The 15,107-nt window shown below is 53.8% G+C and overlaps 1 protein-coding gene across 1 annotated transcript in view; it reads left to right on the plus strand.

Moving 5' to 3' along the window:
• RASA3 (RAS p21 protein activator 3) overlaps positions 1 to 15,107 on the plus strand; it is an 87,518-nt gene that overhangs the window by 16,916 nt on the left and 55,495 nt on the right. Inside the window, exon 2 of the mRNA XM_046664659.1 lies at positions 12,146 to 12,263. Within this exon, the coding sequence (XP_046520615.1) occupies positions 12,146 to 12,263 (118 nt within the window). The remainder of the gene's footprint in view (positions 1 to 12,145; positions 12,264 to 15,107) is intronic.

Raw genomic sequence — 15,107 nt, forward strand, 5'->3', positions numbered from 1 at the left:
TGCGTGCGTGTACAAAAGAAATATTTTCACTGAGGAAGACTTGGGGAAATAGAGAAACAGTTGGAATGTGAAGAGTCATGACCCCACATCGGCAAAGCCCCAGACATTCCCTTCCTGCAACAGCTGCACTGTTGCCTCGTTGTGGGGCTGAGACATGGGGCACACGGACGGGCACCTGCCACCAGGATGCTCCATGTGAATAACCACTCGTGCTCAGAGCCATCCGTCCTGTGCTTAAGGCTGGGGGTCCCCCTTTGTCCATGAGCACCCCCTCCCTGGCATGTGGGGCCGGCCACCATCTCTACTTGAGAAGCTGGATCGGCATGTGCAGGCCTGAGGGCCGGCCTCAGTGTCTACGAGGATGCTCGGGCCCTGGTGCTGTGCTGCGCTGGCCAGGCACTGCCCTCACTCCTTGCCATGGCCTCCTCTTTCTGAGCTGTGTTAAATTATGTGCATCTGTGTTTGCTGCCATCCTGTCGTCTGGGGTACCTCTCTGTGATCAGTCAGACACTCACTGTGATAATTTGGTGGAAGCAGATTTTATGGAAAGATGAGGATTTACTACAGAGATGTTTGGGGAGGTTCAGCATAATTCGAGGGGCACAGCTGTTGGGATTGTGGGAGGGCTGACGCCCCGTGGACCCCAGCCCCCGGAGCGAGGGCGTGTCCCCGCAGCCCAGTGCCCTGTGAGTCTGCGCCCTCAGAGATGTCACTCTTGCCCTGTCCCAGCACCAGGGAGTCTCCCTGGAGATGACAGTGACTGCCCTGGTCACTGTCTCGGGTCTGGGTGGGGGTTGAGCAGGAATAAAAGTCCAGCGCTGCTGTTGCTGAGTCTGACTCTGTGAGTGTGCCAGGAGCCACGCTGGGCATTTCGCAGGCAGTCTTCTCCATTTTACTTACAGGGAAACTGAGGCTTAGCGAGAGGCACATACCTGATCTGAGGTGATGGCTGGAGGGCAGTTGGCGGGGCGCTGGGCCTGGGTGGAAGGCCCTGGTCGGGGGACCAGCTGGCTCTGCTCTGGGCAGCGCAGCAGTGATCTGTGCCTCTCGGATGGCACCGTGGTTTCTTCTGCCTTTGCGGGACTGCCTGTCCTCTGAGCCCAACAGCCCGGAGCTTCCTGGGCGGGTTGGGCTCTGGTGGGGCAGGCGCCCTTTGATCTGGGAGCAGAGCCCTTGAGGGGCAGTCGCTGCCACAGGACCCTCCTGGAGGAGGTCCGAGGGGCCTGGCCGGTGGTGAGGAGGAGCCCGGCCTGGACAGCACAGATGTGTGCGCCGAGAAGCGGCGTCACCAGCTCGGCGTGGCATGAGGGGCAGAAGCTCAGAGAGCAGATCAGGAGGAGGACTCCTGTCACAAGAGGCAGGATCCCACCAGGCCGGCTGCTGACTGCAGAGTGCGGGGAGACCTGGAGGTGCGTGGGGTGCTGGGCTGGCTGGGGGAGGCCCTCCTCTTTGGTCAGTAGGTGGGATGGTCACCAGATTCACACATACAGTGATTATCATGTCCTGTGTTTCTGGTTCAGGCCACCGTGCACACTATTTGGAACATTCCCTCTGCACTGTGCCCCCACCTTCCTGACCTACTCCACGCTTTGCCCTCTGACCTCACGGCCTTTGTCCCCCATCTCCCTGGCTGGCCTGACCTCTGCCCTCTCTGTTCCTCTTTGCTCCCTGGTCCTCCCGACCTGGCCATCGGGGGCTGCCTCCCTCATCAGTGTTCTGGCCAGAAGGGGCCGGCAGACAGTCCCGGTGACTCCAAAGACTTCTCATTTCTTAGGCATAACGGTGGAAATTAGGATTAGGGATTTTCTATGAATTTAGTTTATTTTGATTCACAGAAAATGGTGAATTTGCCCTTGATTGAATAAGAAGCAGACAGTCTAGACCAGCCAAAGGCTGAGATTCCAGGAACTAAAAATAGAAGTGGTGGGAAAGAACAGTGTCTGGAGGAAAAGAACGGAGAAGAAGCCACAGTGCGCGGGTGTCCACACACCTAGGGAGAGCGGCAGACGCTGGCAGAGCTGTGGTGGGGGGTGAGGTGGAGGTGCAGCCAGGTGACACGGACTTTCCCTTAGACTTCTGTTTGTTAATCAAGCAGGATGCACTCTAAGTGGGCAGAGGATAGTTTAAATTTAAATTTCAATAAATTAAAGAATAAATGTGGAATTTTGAATGTTGGCTAATTGGCTGTAGCTAGAGTTTAAGCCAGAAAAGTTATTCAGAAGGTAAAAGAGCTGGGTGGATGCCTTGTGTCTGAGCCAGTGTATGGAAGTGTGATTGTAGATAATACATGTGTAACATAGATTATAACAAAAGTGATGGACTCGTTAGCTGAGCAGGGCTTTACTGCATATCTAGCATCTCCTAGTCGATACAGTCACTTTTAAATGTTAAGCAGGATATTCTTAGGTTCCTAATAGACAAAGAATATCAGCAAGATTACAGAAGCAGATGAAAATGTATATGGGAGCCTAGTTTGTGATAAAGATGGCATTTTAGTTCACTGGGGAAAGAGAGGTATGTTTATAAAATGGAGTTGGCTTAATTGGTGTCTTGAGAAAAATTACATCCTAACTCACACCATATAAACCAAATTCCATGGGGATTAAAGGTTACAGTGTGAAAAAATAAAACAAAAGTATCAGGAACATTCTGAGAATATTGTGAATAACCTCTGGAACGTGGGAGAACTTCCTGAGTGATCAGTGAACTAAAGGCCGGAGAGGAAAAGATAATGGATTTGATTATATAAAAATGGAAAATTTCTGTGTGGCAAGGACACTGAATGACAGAGGGCCTACTGGAAGGCAGGTGTGTGCCTTCATGACCCGCTGGGACAGCCCTGGGACAGCCAGTTCCCAGAGGCAAAATGAGCGACAGACCAGCCCCCAGAGGCCAAACCGGTGAGGGACCAGCCCCCAGAGGCCAAACAGGCGATGGGCCAGCCCCCAGAGGCCAGCCTGGTGATGGATCAGCCTGGAGAAGCCAGCCCGGCGACAGACCAGCCCCTAGAGCACAAGGCCATGAAGAGCCGGCAGCTTGTCCCCAGGCCCGCACCACTATCACGGTCTGGATCTGTCTGTGGAAACCCCGCAGGTTTCATGTGAGCGGACGTTTGTCAGAGTTCCAGGGCACGGCAGCAACATTTCTCACCTCTTGAGTAGCTCTGCTCCTGTCCCCAGAGGGATAAGATGCTGAGGCCTGGAGGGTCCGAGTGCTAGGCTGCGGGCAGCCGCAACGGCTGAACTCAGCCTCATAGGGTGTTTGCAGGCAGCGATTGGGGGAACATGTCTGTGTGGGAGCTGCTGTCCTGCGGACACTGTGTCCCTCCTATGAAGGACTGGGGCCAGCCCAGAGGTGGTGACAGAGCCATCACATGGTGGAGAGAAACAGCAGGTCCAAGTCATAGCAGTGTGGTCCTGTGCAGTAAGCAAGTTTGGAACCCCTTCCATCCAGCCATCCAGTTCTTCCCGGTGTCTCGTGAGCCCGCGGAGAAGATCCATATGTGCAGGGCGCAGTCAGCACTGGCTGTGGCTCAGGGTGTTGGGCTGGCAAAGGAAGGGACAGTAGTCACGTTTCCCACGTAGACTTACTTGTTACAATGAAGATATGTTTCTTTTGTAATTAAAAATAAAGAAAAAATAGAATTTCTTTATAAAACTCTTATTTATTTTAAACGTAGAGCTTTCTAAAAGGGACTGTGAATATCATCCACTTACTGTGGATTGTGTGCCTACTGTGTGCCCAGAAATGGAATGGATAAGTTTGTAGCATCTGCCACAGTTTGGACCCAGCTGGTCCAGGAGTTAAACAGAAAACATTTGATCAATAAAATAATTAAAGCAACAGTTCAGCAGGAGAATATGGGGCATCTCTCATCTGCAGGGACCCAGACTCGAGTGGGAGGCAGACGGCCCAGCTGGGGCTTGTGAGTGCGTTTCTAATTTAGGGTAAATAAAATGAGCATTTATTCACAAAGCTCTGAATTATATACTATGTTTCATTTTGCATTTAAAGTTAGTTTTCAGAAATTGCCTTTATTATTATACATGATAAATTGACTCAGTCACTGTTTGATATAAAAGGAAGGAATCGTTGACAAGAGAGACATAACACCTAGACTTTTTAAAAATAAGTCTCAGATGCTGTTAAATCTGTGAGCATTTCTGTTTAATTATAAACATAACACCTGCTCTGTAGACATTTTGGGAAACCTAGTTCTGAGTTTTCAAGAATGAGAAAAAAGTGACTACTCCCCCAAAAAGGCCACTATCAGCACTTGGTGCCAGCTGTCCCTTCTTGATGGCCTTCCCTCCACCCTCGCTCTTTGTGGGGAGGTGCACAGTGTGCACACGCATCCTCATTACGTGTTACATGCGCACCATGTGTGTTCAGAGGGCATGTCCTTCACAACATCATCCCCTGATGCTCTGGCACGCCACTCAGCGTGTGACCTTCTTCACAGGGGTCACCTGGGCTGCTGCGTTGTCCTCCAGTGGCCCGACTTCCACCTGCCTGCACCTGGCCCGTGCCTTTCCCCCCTCAGGACCTTGTGACCCCAGGCCGTGGTCTGGCCCGGAGGCCCTAGCGGCTGGCTTCACTCTGCTCTCGGCCCAGTGTTGGCCCAAGGCGCCCTCCCTGTTGGAATCTCCCATTGTCGAACGTTTGTTTCCTTTTTTTCTGCCAACGTAAATATTGTTGTAATAAACACTGACCATTCATAAATCTTTGTTTTACGGATTATTTCCTTAGGAGTCCTAGATATTGATTTATTTGTGGCCTTTAAAAACTATTTTTTTTTTTGAGGAAGTTTAGCCCTGAGCTAACTGCCGCCAATCTCCTCTTTTTGCTGAGGAAGACTGGCCCTGAGCTAACATCCATGCCCATCTTCCTCTACTTTATATGTGGGACGCCTACCACAGCATGGTGTGCCAAGCAGTGCCGTGTCTGCCCCTGGGATCCAAACTGGTGAACCCCAGGCCACCGAAGCAGAATGTGCAAACTTAACCACTGCGCCACTGGGCCGGCCCCTAAAAACTATTTTTAAGAGATTGGGAAGAAATGATAGCCAGGTGTAAGGGGGCAGAGGAGCCATCTGCAGCCAAGGGGCACGCCTGCCATTTTCCTGAGCACCGTGTGGCTCTGACTTGGGGGCCACACCCTCGAGCTGCAGGCCAGTGGCCCCGTGGACGTGAATTTCCATTTGGTCAGCCTTGGTCCCTTGATGTGCTGGTGGCTTTTCTTGGAGGTGGGAGACCCGTGGGGAGGTTCCCTGTCCCCATGTGGGAGGCTGGGGCTCCCAGGGCTGCTCCGCACTTGCCTGAGGGGCTCCAAGCCTCTTTCCCCCCACCCCCACCCCAGGCGCCCCTCAAAGCCGGGGTTGCTCTGAAAATTTGGGGTGAAGAGCTTCAGAAGGTGCCTACGGGGCTGCCTCACCAGCAGTGTCCCCTGCGCTCTGAGAGCCTGCTGAGTCGTGAGCTCGCTCGCCTGGCTGGTGTGGCAGGGTGACAACACGTGGCACAGGTGTGTCAGATGGCTGGTGGCTCGCTGGGGACGCGGCTGGGAGCCCATGGGGGCTCAGGCCGAGGACCTCCAGTGGGGGCCATTCTCCCAACCCTCCACCCAAGAGAGCTGGTACTGTCCTTCCCATCTTCGTCCTCTGTGGGTGGGAGGCCCATTGATGAGGCCGGCCGGGTGGGCTCTCCCTGGGGGTTTGGGCCGTGGGGCCAGGCAGAACTGGTCAGGGCAGTGGCCTCAGAGTGGGGGAGGCTGCCTCTGCTGAGCTCGTGGTTTGCTGGTGTTTATGTATTAGGACCGAAGAGGAGGCACATCGCACCCAAGCCAAGCCCCACAGACAGTCTCTTCCACTTAGAGTCTGATCTCTCTCGGGCTGCCTTTCATGTAATAAATAAGGAAAGAAAAACCAAAGTCGTAATTTTGAGGTTTCCTCCTGTTCTAAAATTGCCATTTAGACTCAGTCCAGGGCCAGTGCAGGCTGTCGGCGTGAGGGTCTCCGTCAGAGATGGCGGATCAGAGATGGTTTTCGTGGCTGGGTCACTGGTGTGGCCCATCGCGGGGGCTCGTTCTCATCCCTGATGATCAGGATCAGGTGAAGAGGCTGTTTCTGCTGGTAGGAGTCACAGGTGAAAACGGCCAGAGGCCAGGCCTTCCCGCGGACTCGGCCTGCACTGGCTCGTTGGTCTGGGTGGCACCTTGCGGGAGGGTGCTCTGCGGTGGACACGTTGGGGGGCCATGGCTCCATGGACCCATCTAGAGGTCTGGCTCATGTGGCAGGCGGCCAAGGGGTGGAGCTGCCTCAGTGGTTCCGTGTGCGTGGATGCCTGTGGTTCCCGCGGAGGATGCGTCTCTGGAGCAGACCCCGCTGCTTGGGACTCTGGGGCGCTTGTTGGTGCCTTTGAGCCTCATGCTTCATCCTCGCGCTTTAATGAGACAAGAACTTCCCTGGAGGAGGATGGTGGCCAAGGCGGCTCCCAGAGTGTCCTCTTAGACCCAAAGGCCAGTGGACACAGGCGCACGTCCTGCAAAGGGTGCTGTCGCATCCAAGGGCCAGTGACCTGCTTCTCCTTCTGCTGGGTCACCACAGTGGTGACTTCCATGCCCATGAGTTGTCTGGGAGGACGTGGTGCTGGCCTGGCTCTGATAGGTGGGGATGCTGGGCTGGAGCTGCTCGTGAGCCTGGCTGTGCTCCCTGCCATGAGCCTCGAGAACCCACGGCAGCACCTTCCATGGGAGCCGGCCCGTCTGCTGATCCTTCTTTCGCCGTGCGCTTGTTGCGTGTGATCTCAGCTTTGGTTGCTCAGGGGTCCCGGGCCTCCCAGACCCTGCAAGGACACACGCACGGCTCCCGAGGGGGCTCCGTGTCTTGGCCTGGAAAGGAGAGCAGTCGGTGCACTTTTTGTGCTCCAATGGCGGCTGCATGAGTGCCCGAGAGAGGGTAGCCATCATCACCTGCTGGGCTGCAGGGCCTGGTGCTTCAGAAGATGCAGTGCCGTGTCAGGAAGCCTCAAGAATCGCAGTCTGTTTCCACAAGGAGGTCAGTGCCTCAGCACACGCTGGCCCTCGCGGGCTCAGGTTCACTTCAGAGTGTGGCCACAGTGGGGATGGCCAACTCGGCCTGTCCAGAAACACACATGGCATCCCGACCAAGACACTGCCTGCAGTGCTGAGCACCAGACATGCGGGTTCCAATCCTTCGTCTTCCTCCACTGCTGGCACCTGGGCCTTGGTTCCCCATCTGGGAAATGGGTGCTGAAGGGGCTGAGGTGGCGTCTGCATGGTCACAGCCAACCTCGTGGGCGTCCTGCTGCGTCTGCTGATAGAGTGAAATGAAAGGTGGAGTCAGGACATCGCCATTTACAGCCCCTACGGATTAATGGATCTGCTCACTTCAATGAGGCACAGAGTAGGCAGAACTGTATGTTGTGGAGTTCCAAAGGGCGCTGGGCTCTGGGTGGGAACGACAGCATTGGTCTGGGAAGGGTGTGCGAATGTCCCGGAGTGCTGGAGTATTCTGCATCTGGGTCTGAGTGCTGCTCACACTGCTGTGCACATGTTAAATCATTGAGTCGTAGTTACCAAGTCCATGCGTGCTGGGGTGTAATGTTTGCATGTTTGCATATGTGCCACCACAGAATATACAAATAAAAAACAGTAAATGAGGGGCCGGCCTGGTGGCACAGCGGTTAAGTTTGCACGCTCCGCTTTGGTGGCCTGGGGTTCATGGGTTCAGATCCTGGGCACAGACGTACACACTGCTTATCAAGCTGTGCTGTGGCAGCATCCCACATGTAAAGTAGAGGAAGATGGGCACGAATGTTAGCTCAGGGCCAGTCTTCCTCAAAAAAAAAAATAAATAAATAAATAAATAAATTGAAATGTAAAACCCCAAAACAGTGTGTCTTGGTCCCCTTTCTTGCTCCAGGGAAGGCCCTCCAGCGGAATGAGGCGCTGCTGCAGTGAACAGTCATGCTGAACACCTGCTGCCTCCGTTGGTGTCCTGAGAACCATCTTTTCTTTTTTTTAAAACCGTGGTGAAATGATGTAACATGAACTCACCATTTTAGCCATTGTAAAGTTACGATTCAGTGGCATTTAGTGGATTTGCATGTTGTGTAACCACCACCTCTCTCTAGCTCTGAACCCTTTAGTCACCCAGGAGAACACTCCATGCTCCCACGGAACCAGCTCAGCCCTGACCCCAGGCTCTGCGCAGTAGACTGCGTTCCCGCGTGCAAGGACATGGGCTGTTTCCACCCTCTGGCTCTGTGAATGGCGCTGTTAGGAACGTACGTGTGCACAGTTGTTTGAAACCTGTTTCCAGTTCTCTTGAGTCTGTCCCTGGGGTGGAGTCACTGGGTCAGGTGGTGACTCTGTCAGGTTTTGGGGAACCGCCACACTGCCTTCCACAGAGGCCGTCCCATTTTCCATCCCCACCAACAGTGTCCCGATGCCCCCATTTCTCCACATCCTCACCAAAACTTGCTATTTTCCTTTTTAACAAAAAGTTCTGGCTGTCCTTGTGGTGTCCCTGCAGGTGCACACAGGCGTCCTTACCTGTGGTTCTTGGGAACCACAATGGCTTTTGGGTTGAAGCCTTTGTTTTCCTTGCCCACTGCCTGATCCCTGTACTTGGAGATCAGGGTTTGCTGTGTCAGTGCTGTTATGTGACTGTTTTGTGAGCGCTGCCTTTACTTCTGTTAGTAAATTAGGCATTCAGAGGTATCAGGTGGTATCAGGTACCACATTTGCTGTCTGCATCAAATCTGCCGCCAGACGCTTATGGTTGGTGAAGTATGCATTTTGGAGATGTGGTAAACGGGAGGAAGAGTCACGAAATGATTACTGATTTGGCTCTTAGAATGAAACCAGAGTCTGCTCTCCTTTTACCTTGTTGTCATTTATTCATTCAACAAATCATTCAGCACCAGCTGTATCCCAGGACAGTTCTGCCTTCTCATGTGAGCATCTCCACATGAGAGAAAAGAAAATGCTTTTCCTCTGAGAGTGACAGGAAGGCCTCATGTGTGCAGCCAGGAAGGGAAGTGCCTCCAGCCTTCAGCATAAGTAACCAGTGTGGAGAAACAGTGCTGTGTTCTGAGTCTGGTTGAGAAGAAACAACCCTGAGAGCTGGGGCGTCCACCCCGCTCTGCTGTGGGCTCCGAGCAGAGACTTGGCGTACCTCGTTACTCTCAGTCCTCTTGGTCCAGGCGGGGTCCCCACTTTAAGGACTGGGCAGATGGCATGGCCCAGGGTGAGGGGCTGGCTGCAGCTCCTAACCCTCCTGGTCTGCGTGGCTCATTCATGCTGGCTCTGGTCGCCTTGCTGGCTCGCTGTCACCATCGTCATAGCAACAGGCTGTTTCTGTGACAGTCCAGATCAGGGGCAGGAGGGATGTGGACCAGACTGCACTCACACCAGCACGAGATAACTCTGCATTTCCACATTTCTAAGTGTTGTTCAGAGAAGGCTCCTCTCTCTTCTGCCCTAAGAGAAGGGTTGGCTACCACTGCTTGTGTTCTGAGGTTCTTTGGAGAATAAACAGGATCAAAATCCCAGTTCTGTATTTTCCACCAACGACTGTCTCCCTCAGGCTTTCACAAGGTTTTCTTCTTGTAATAAACACAGGAACTTGCAGCTAAATATCTCATTCATTGCAAAAAAATTCCAAGGGAAATATGGGAAGCCCTAATTCACATCATAAAGGTGTCAGCTGGGAAGTCGGGCTGGTTTCAAGGTTGAAGATTTGTGAATGCTGCAGGAGGGATCAGTTCCAGAAACTAAGCAGGAAAATCCGAGGGCCACGTGGACTTGGCGCCTGTGCTATGGCTGCACTTTCAGGTCAGCTTGTGGCAGGAGCAGCAGCCGGGAGACTTCATCTCTGTTCCCTTGTGCCTCACCCCCCCGGAAGTCCCTGGGGCCATGTCGCTCCCTGTGGCGCCTGTGGATTCCTCGTGCTCCCAGTGTCTGTGTGCATGTGCATATATGACCTGCCACATCTGCCAGAGCCTTCAGAAAGTCTGTTTTTTGACATTTAGCAGCTGATTGAAGCCTGGTGCAGTTCACATGCCTCCTACCAGGCAGGCCGTGTTTTCATGGGCTCAACTCATGTGGAAATGGCATGTTCTCGGGGCATGGAGGTGTTTTAGGGATAACAGTGGCTATGGGAAAACATTCGTCTGTTATCTCTTCTTCACCAACTGATAGTCGTTGACAATTCCTTGATGATTCCCAAAGGCAAACTTCTGGAGCCTTTTGAATTAGAAGAGTCTCAGGGCCAGAATCCTTGGACAGCTGGTGTGTTCTCATGCTTTTACAGTCGGGGAAACTGAGGCCCAAAGAAGCAGGTCTTGTGTCCTGTCCTGTGCAGGAAATGACCACAAACACAGATTACAACTGGTGCTGTTAGAAATCCTAAAAGCACTCTGGTGTGTCAGAAATAAGATTTATTGGCACAGAAAACGTCCACCCAGTTATTGAACAACTTCTATTGCTTTCCACTCTGTTCTCAAGTAATAACGTTAATGGAAAGTTACAAAGGAAAAGCTTCAGACAAGTCAAGTTTTCTCTGCCCTTTGGAGGTGCCGGTTTGCACACTGGCATCTTTGCACATGAGCTCAGTCCCCGGGGGAGATACATGTGTGTCTTTGTTGGGTTTTGCACAAGAAGGTGTGGCCACACCCGTGGCTTGACGCTGGGCCTTCAGCACTGAGCTCTGAAGAGGGAGTTCCGAGAACTGTGGCTCTGGTTTTGGTTTGGTTTCTGTTTTTTCAGTTTTAATGAGAATGAGGCAGTTGGGCCCTGAAGTGTGTTGACAGGTGGGTGTGGGCCTGGCTGTGTTGGCCAGGTGCTGGTGCTCAGGCCTGTCCTCGCCCAGCACTGTATCCGGTGCCTGCAGACACCCAGGGCCGGGCGTCTCCAGAACTGAAATGACCAGGAGGCACGACGGCCTCAATGTTCTAAGGGTTTGAGGCATTCTTTCCACAGAATGGACTTCACCAAGGCATCATTCATCCCTGCTCACTCCCAGTTCACGAGCAGGCAGCTCTCTGGACCTCCCTGCCTGCTCCCAGCCTCTGGCAGAGGAGGCCCACAGTGTGGTTTGACAAGAATCTCTAGACAGACCCACAGTCACATGTGGAGTTGTGACATCGTGGGCATTTCCTACAGGACCAGCCAGGCCCTCTTCTCCAAATGTGCTTCACTGCTCCCTCGGGCTTCTGTGCTGAGAAGGGGCTTGTGGGAGGGAAATGGTCATCTGGAGCAGGTGGCTTCTTCTGACTTTTCCTGACTGGCGAATCACTCTGTATTTTAAGCAGCTGGAGTTCATAGTTTACTTTTGTCGATAAAAAAGAGTCCTTCTCCTTAATTATTGCTGTAACTTTGACTTAATACTGTCAAGTTAAATTCAAAATAAAAAGGGACCCCTGGGATGGATGGATAAAGAAAATGTGGTTCATCCACACGATGGAATATCATTCAGCCTTGAGGAGGAAGGACATTCTCACACATGCCACTGCATGGATGGAGCTTGGGGGACATTGTGTTGAGTGAAATAACGGTCACAGAAGGACAAATGCTGTGGGATCCCACTGCTGTGAGGTCCCTAGAGCCGTCACATCCACAGAAAGTAGATGGTGAGGCTGGGGGCTGGGGGAGGGGGTTCATGTTTCGTGGGGACAGTTTCAGTTTGGGAAGATGAGAAAGTTCTGGAGATGGATGGAGGGAATGGTTGCACAACAGTGTGAATGTGCTTAATACATTGCCTGTGCACTACACCTGGCTGAGATGATAAATTCTAATTATATGCATCTTACCATAATTTAAACATTAAAAAAAGTTAAAGGGACTGGTGTGGTAAAGAGAACAAACAGTCCTCGATTCCCAGCCAGTGGAGCCTGGTCCACACTGGTCTCGTGGTTAGTGTGTCACCTCCCACTTTTCAGTATAGGTGAGATTCCCACAGTGTTTGGCTGTGTCCCAGAAAGCCTGGCCTCCAGGAGCCGTGAGCACACACAGATGCGAGCAGGTGCGCGGCTGTGAGGTGTACCCATGCTGGAAGGGTCTGTGACGAGTGCGGAGATGGAACAATCCTGCACGGAGCTGATATATACTTATGTTTGCTTTTCAGGGGAAGCCAAAAACCTCCCCAGCTACCCGGGGCCAAACAAGATGCGGGACTGCTACTGCACCGTGAACCTGGACCAGGAGGAGGTTTTCAGGACCAAGATCGTGGAGAAGTCACTCTGGTATTGTCCGCTGTTGCTTTGTTTATGCTAATGCTTCTTCCGTGTGGAAAGTGTGCCACACATGGGTGTCGTCCTGTGTTCTGTGTCACTCAGTTCGGGTGGGGACCAGTATTCATGTGGCTCTGCGTCTGGGGCAGTTACGGCCTGAGCCCCTGTCCTCCGTGCTGCACTGATGTCCCTGAATGCTCCTATGCCCAGGACTGAAGGGCACCAGGCCCACAGTGTGACTGCTGGTTTGCTCCTGGAGATGCGGTTGAGTTCTTTCTGATTAGAGATGAGCTGCAAAGTGTGTTCAACAACAAGAAGAACAGACAGAGGATTCTGAGAGGATAAATGTTTGGAAAGCTTTTTTTTACTACCTTCCTATAAATCTTTGTAAAGGGGCCTGCCTGCAAGGGCGTGGAGGTAGGAGACCAGAGAACCTTCACTGATGGAGTTTGAGGAAGAGAGGGAGGTCCAGTGAAAAAGAGCAGCACTTCACAGGTCTGAGGATGGAGAAGTTCACTGTGTAATAAACACATCAGTGCTTTTCCACCTCAGCTTCCCTAAGCATCACATGAGGGCTTGTTAACAGGGATGTCTAGGGTGGGGCTGCAGTTTGCATTTCTAACAAGCTCCTGGAACCACACCCCAAGGGTAGGAAGTGAGGGCACCTGAAAGTCACAGCAGTTGACCTAGGGCACAGGGTGAGAGACCAGAAACGCATGGTGAGGTGGCAGGACGTCCGCAGTGCAGAGCGTCAGCGGGTTGGGTGGGGCAAGTGGTTTGTAGTCCAGGTGAACACCAAAGCCTACAGTGGGGTCCTGAGTGAGCTGTTTACAGTGAGGTGGTTAATGGAGCAAAGAACCCCTGTGCAGCCAGCAACGCTGCCTTGGGGCTGAGAGTTGTGGGTCGTGCAGGTCGATCCAGACAGCTCTCATGGTCGAGAACACTTTCAGCAGATGGAATACATCCTTGCATCTTGCTGCTTCTGAGTGGGACAGACAGCATGTTCTGATGACTTAACAAGTTTAGTTTCTGGAACACGGTTCAGGCTCTCCTGCCCTGAGACTGGGCAGTGGTGTGTTTCCTTCTCTATCAGCCCCATTGCCGCCAAGCCCACAGGGTTGCCCCCAAGGCCAAGTGGTTATGGTGCTTTTGTTACTTTAACACATTCTCCAGATCCTGCAAGATAATCTGTTGAAGAAAAATGGGAAGACTGAGGAGTTTGTCAGGAGTCAAGTCTGGCTTTGGGGTGGATGGTGAAGGTGACGGCAGGATGAGGATGTCACTGTCAGCTCCAGGGTTGTTTCCGTAAGCCTAACGTGAGGAAAATCCTTTCTCTGCTTAAATAGTCGATGTCAGGGGCTTGAGGATCATAAACATGGAGAATCAATCAGTGTCTGTGAGGCTAGCTCTCCCCAGACCTGCTGACGGGGGTCTCTGGGAGGGCTATCTATTTGGGAGCCTCTGTTTTAGGTGAGGGTGAGAAATGGGGACCGTTGTCTTCAAAGTATGTCAGACAAACTTCAAAGTGGAAGTCATGGTTTCTGGTTTTGGTGGCACTGGAGAACGTGCTTCAGGAGCAGGAAGGGGAGGCTGAGCGCTCCAAAGATGATGATGCAGTAACACGGTCGTTTCTGGGAAACCAGCCGCCTGGGATGCACCCAGATCCACGTGGAAGCCCCAAGGTGCCGTCAGGAGGCCAGTGGACTCCGGTGCGTGCCCTGAGGTCACGCTCTCCACTGCCACAGCTGCTCGCCTTCGCCTACAGGCGGTTTTCATGAGTTCGGTTATTTTTGTTAACTTACTCACTTTTATTAACTCACGCAGTGAATATTCATCGAGAGCTTATCTAACACCCCAAACAAGGACAGAGGTGCTGTAAGCAGGAAATTAAAGCGGGCAGACAAGAGGGAGACAATCTTCACAGTGACTCCCAGAGCCCAGGACACGGGCGTCTGGCCGCCGAGCGTCGAGGGGAGCCCGCCGTCAAGGGGAGCCCACTCTCGGGGTGGCGCACACACGCCTCCGGGCCGCAGGCAGAGCTGCCGCCCGTGCTCGGCTTGCTGCCGACGTGTGCGCCCGACCCCAACCCCAGGCCGCGCATGCGCCCCCGCGCGTCCTGGCCCGAACGCCCGTCGGGCAGCCGCGTCAGCCGGAGCAGAGCCAGTCCCCTCTCCGGTCCGGTCTCAGGATTCCGCGCGGGACTGCAGAGTCTTGAGCTCAAAGAAGACGCAAAGGGAGGCGGGAAATGCGGCGTCACGCTTTCGCCAGGAGAAGCGGGAGGCGGCCATGCTGGAGGCCAGCGACATCACCGCGAGCAGGCGGGCCGGTGACAACGGGGCGTCGGAAGGAGCGGGGGATCCAGAAGACACGGGTGAGGCGAAGCGCCGGGGCGCCGGGCGGACCAGACCTGCTGGAGGGATTCCCGCTGGAGGGAGGCATCGCAAACCGAAGGTCCGCGTGCCGCAGCCCGAGACTGACGGCGAGCGCGGGAGTGCGGAGACGCCGTGGCTCAGGGCGAGCGAGGCCGGCGGGACGAGGGCTCCTTCAGATGCGACGACGCACCGGAGCGGCTTGACGGCGCTGAGGGCGGAGGGGCCTGGGAGCTGGGAGGACCGCCTGGACCGGCCACCCACGGGCAACTGCCAGCCCGCCCACCCGGAGCTGAGCGTTGCCTTCGAGGCAGCGTCTTCTGTCCGCCCGCTGCGGGGGCTCCGGCTTCCGGAGCACGGCCTCCTGCCCGTTGTGGGGGCGCCCGCTGTGGGAGGCACGGGCTTCGGGAGCGTGGCCTCCCTGCTGCTGTGGAGGCGCTGGCTGTGGAGGGCGCTGACTTCCGGAGCACGGCTTCCCGCCAGTTGT

The sequence above is a fragment of the Equus quagga genome, chromosome 6 (genome assembly GCF_021613505.1).
Source record: "Equus quagga isolate Etosha38 chromosome 6, UCLA_HA_Equagga_1.0, whole genome shotgun sequence".
In the NCBI taxonomy this organism is placed as follows: Eukaryota; Metazoa; Chordata; class Mammalia; order Perissodactyla; family Equidae; genus Equus; species Equus quagga.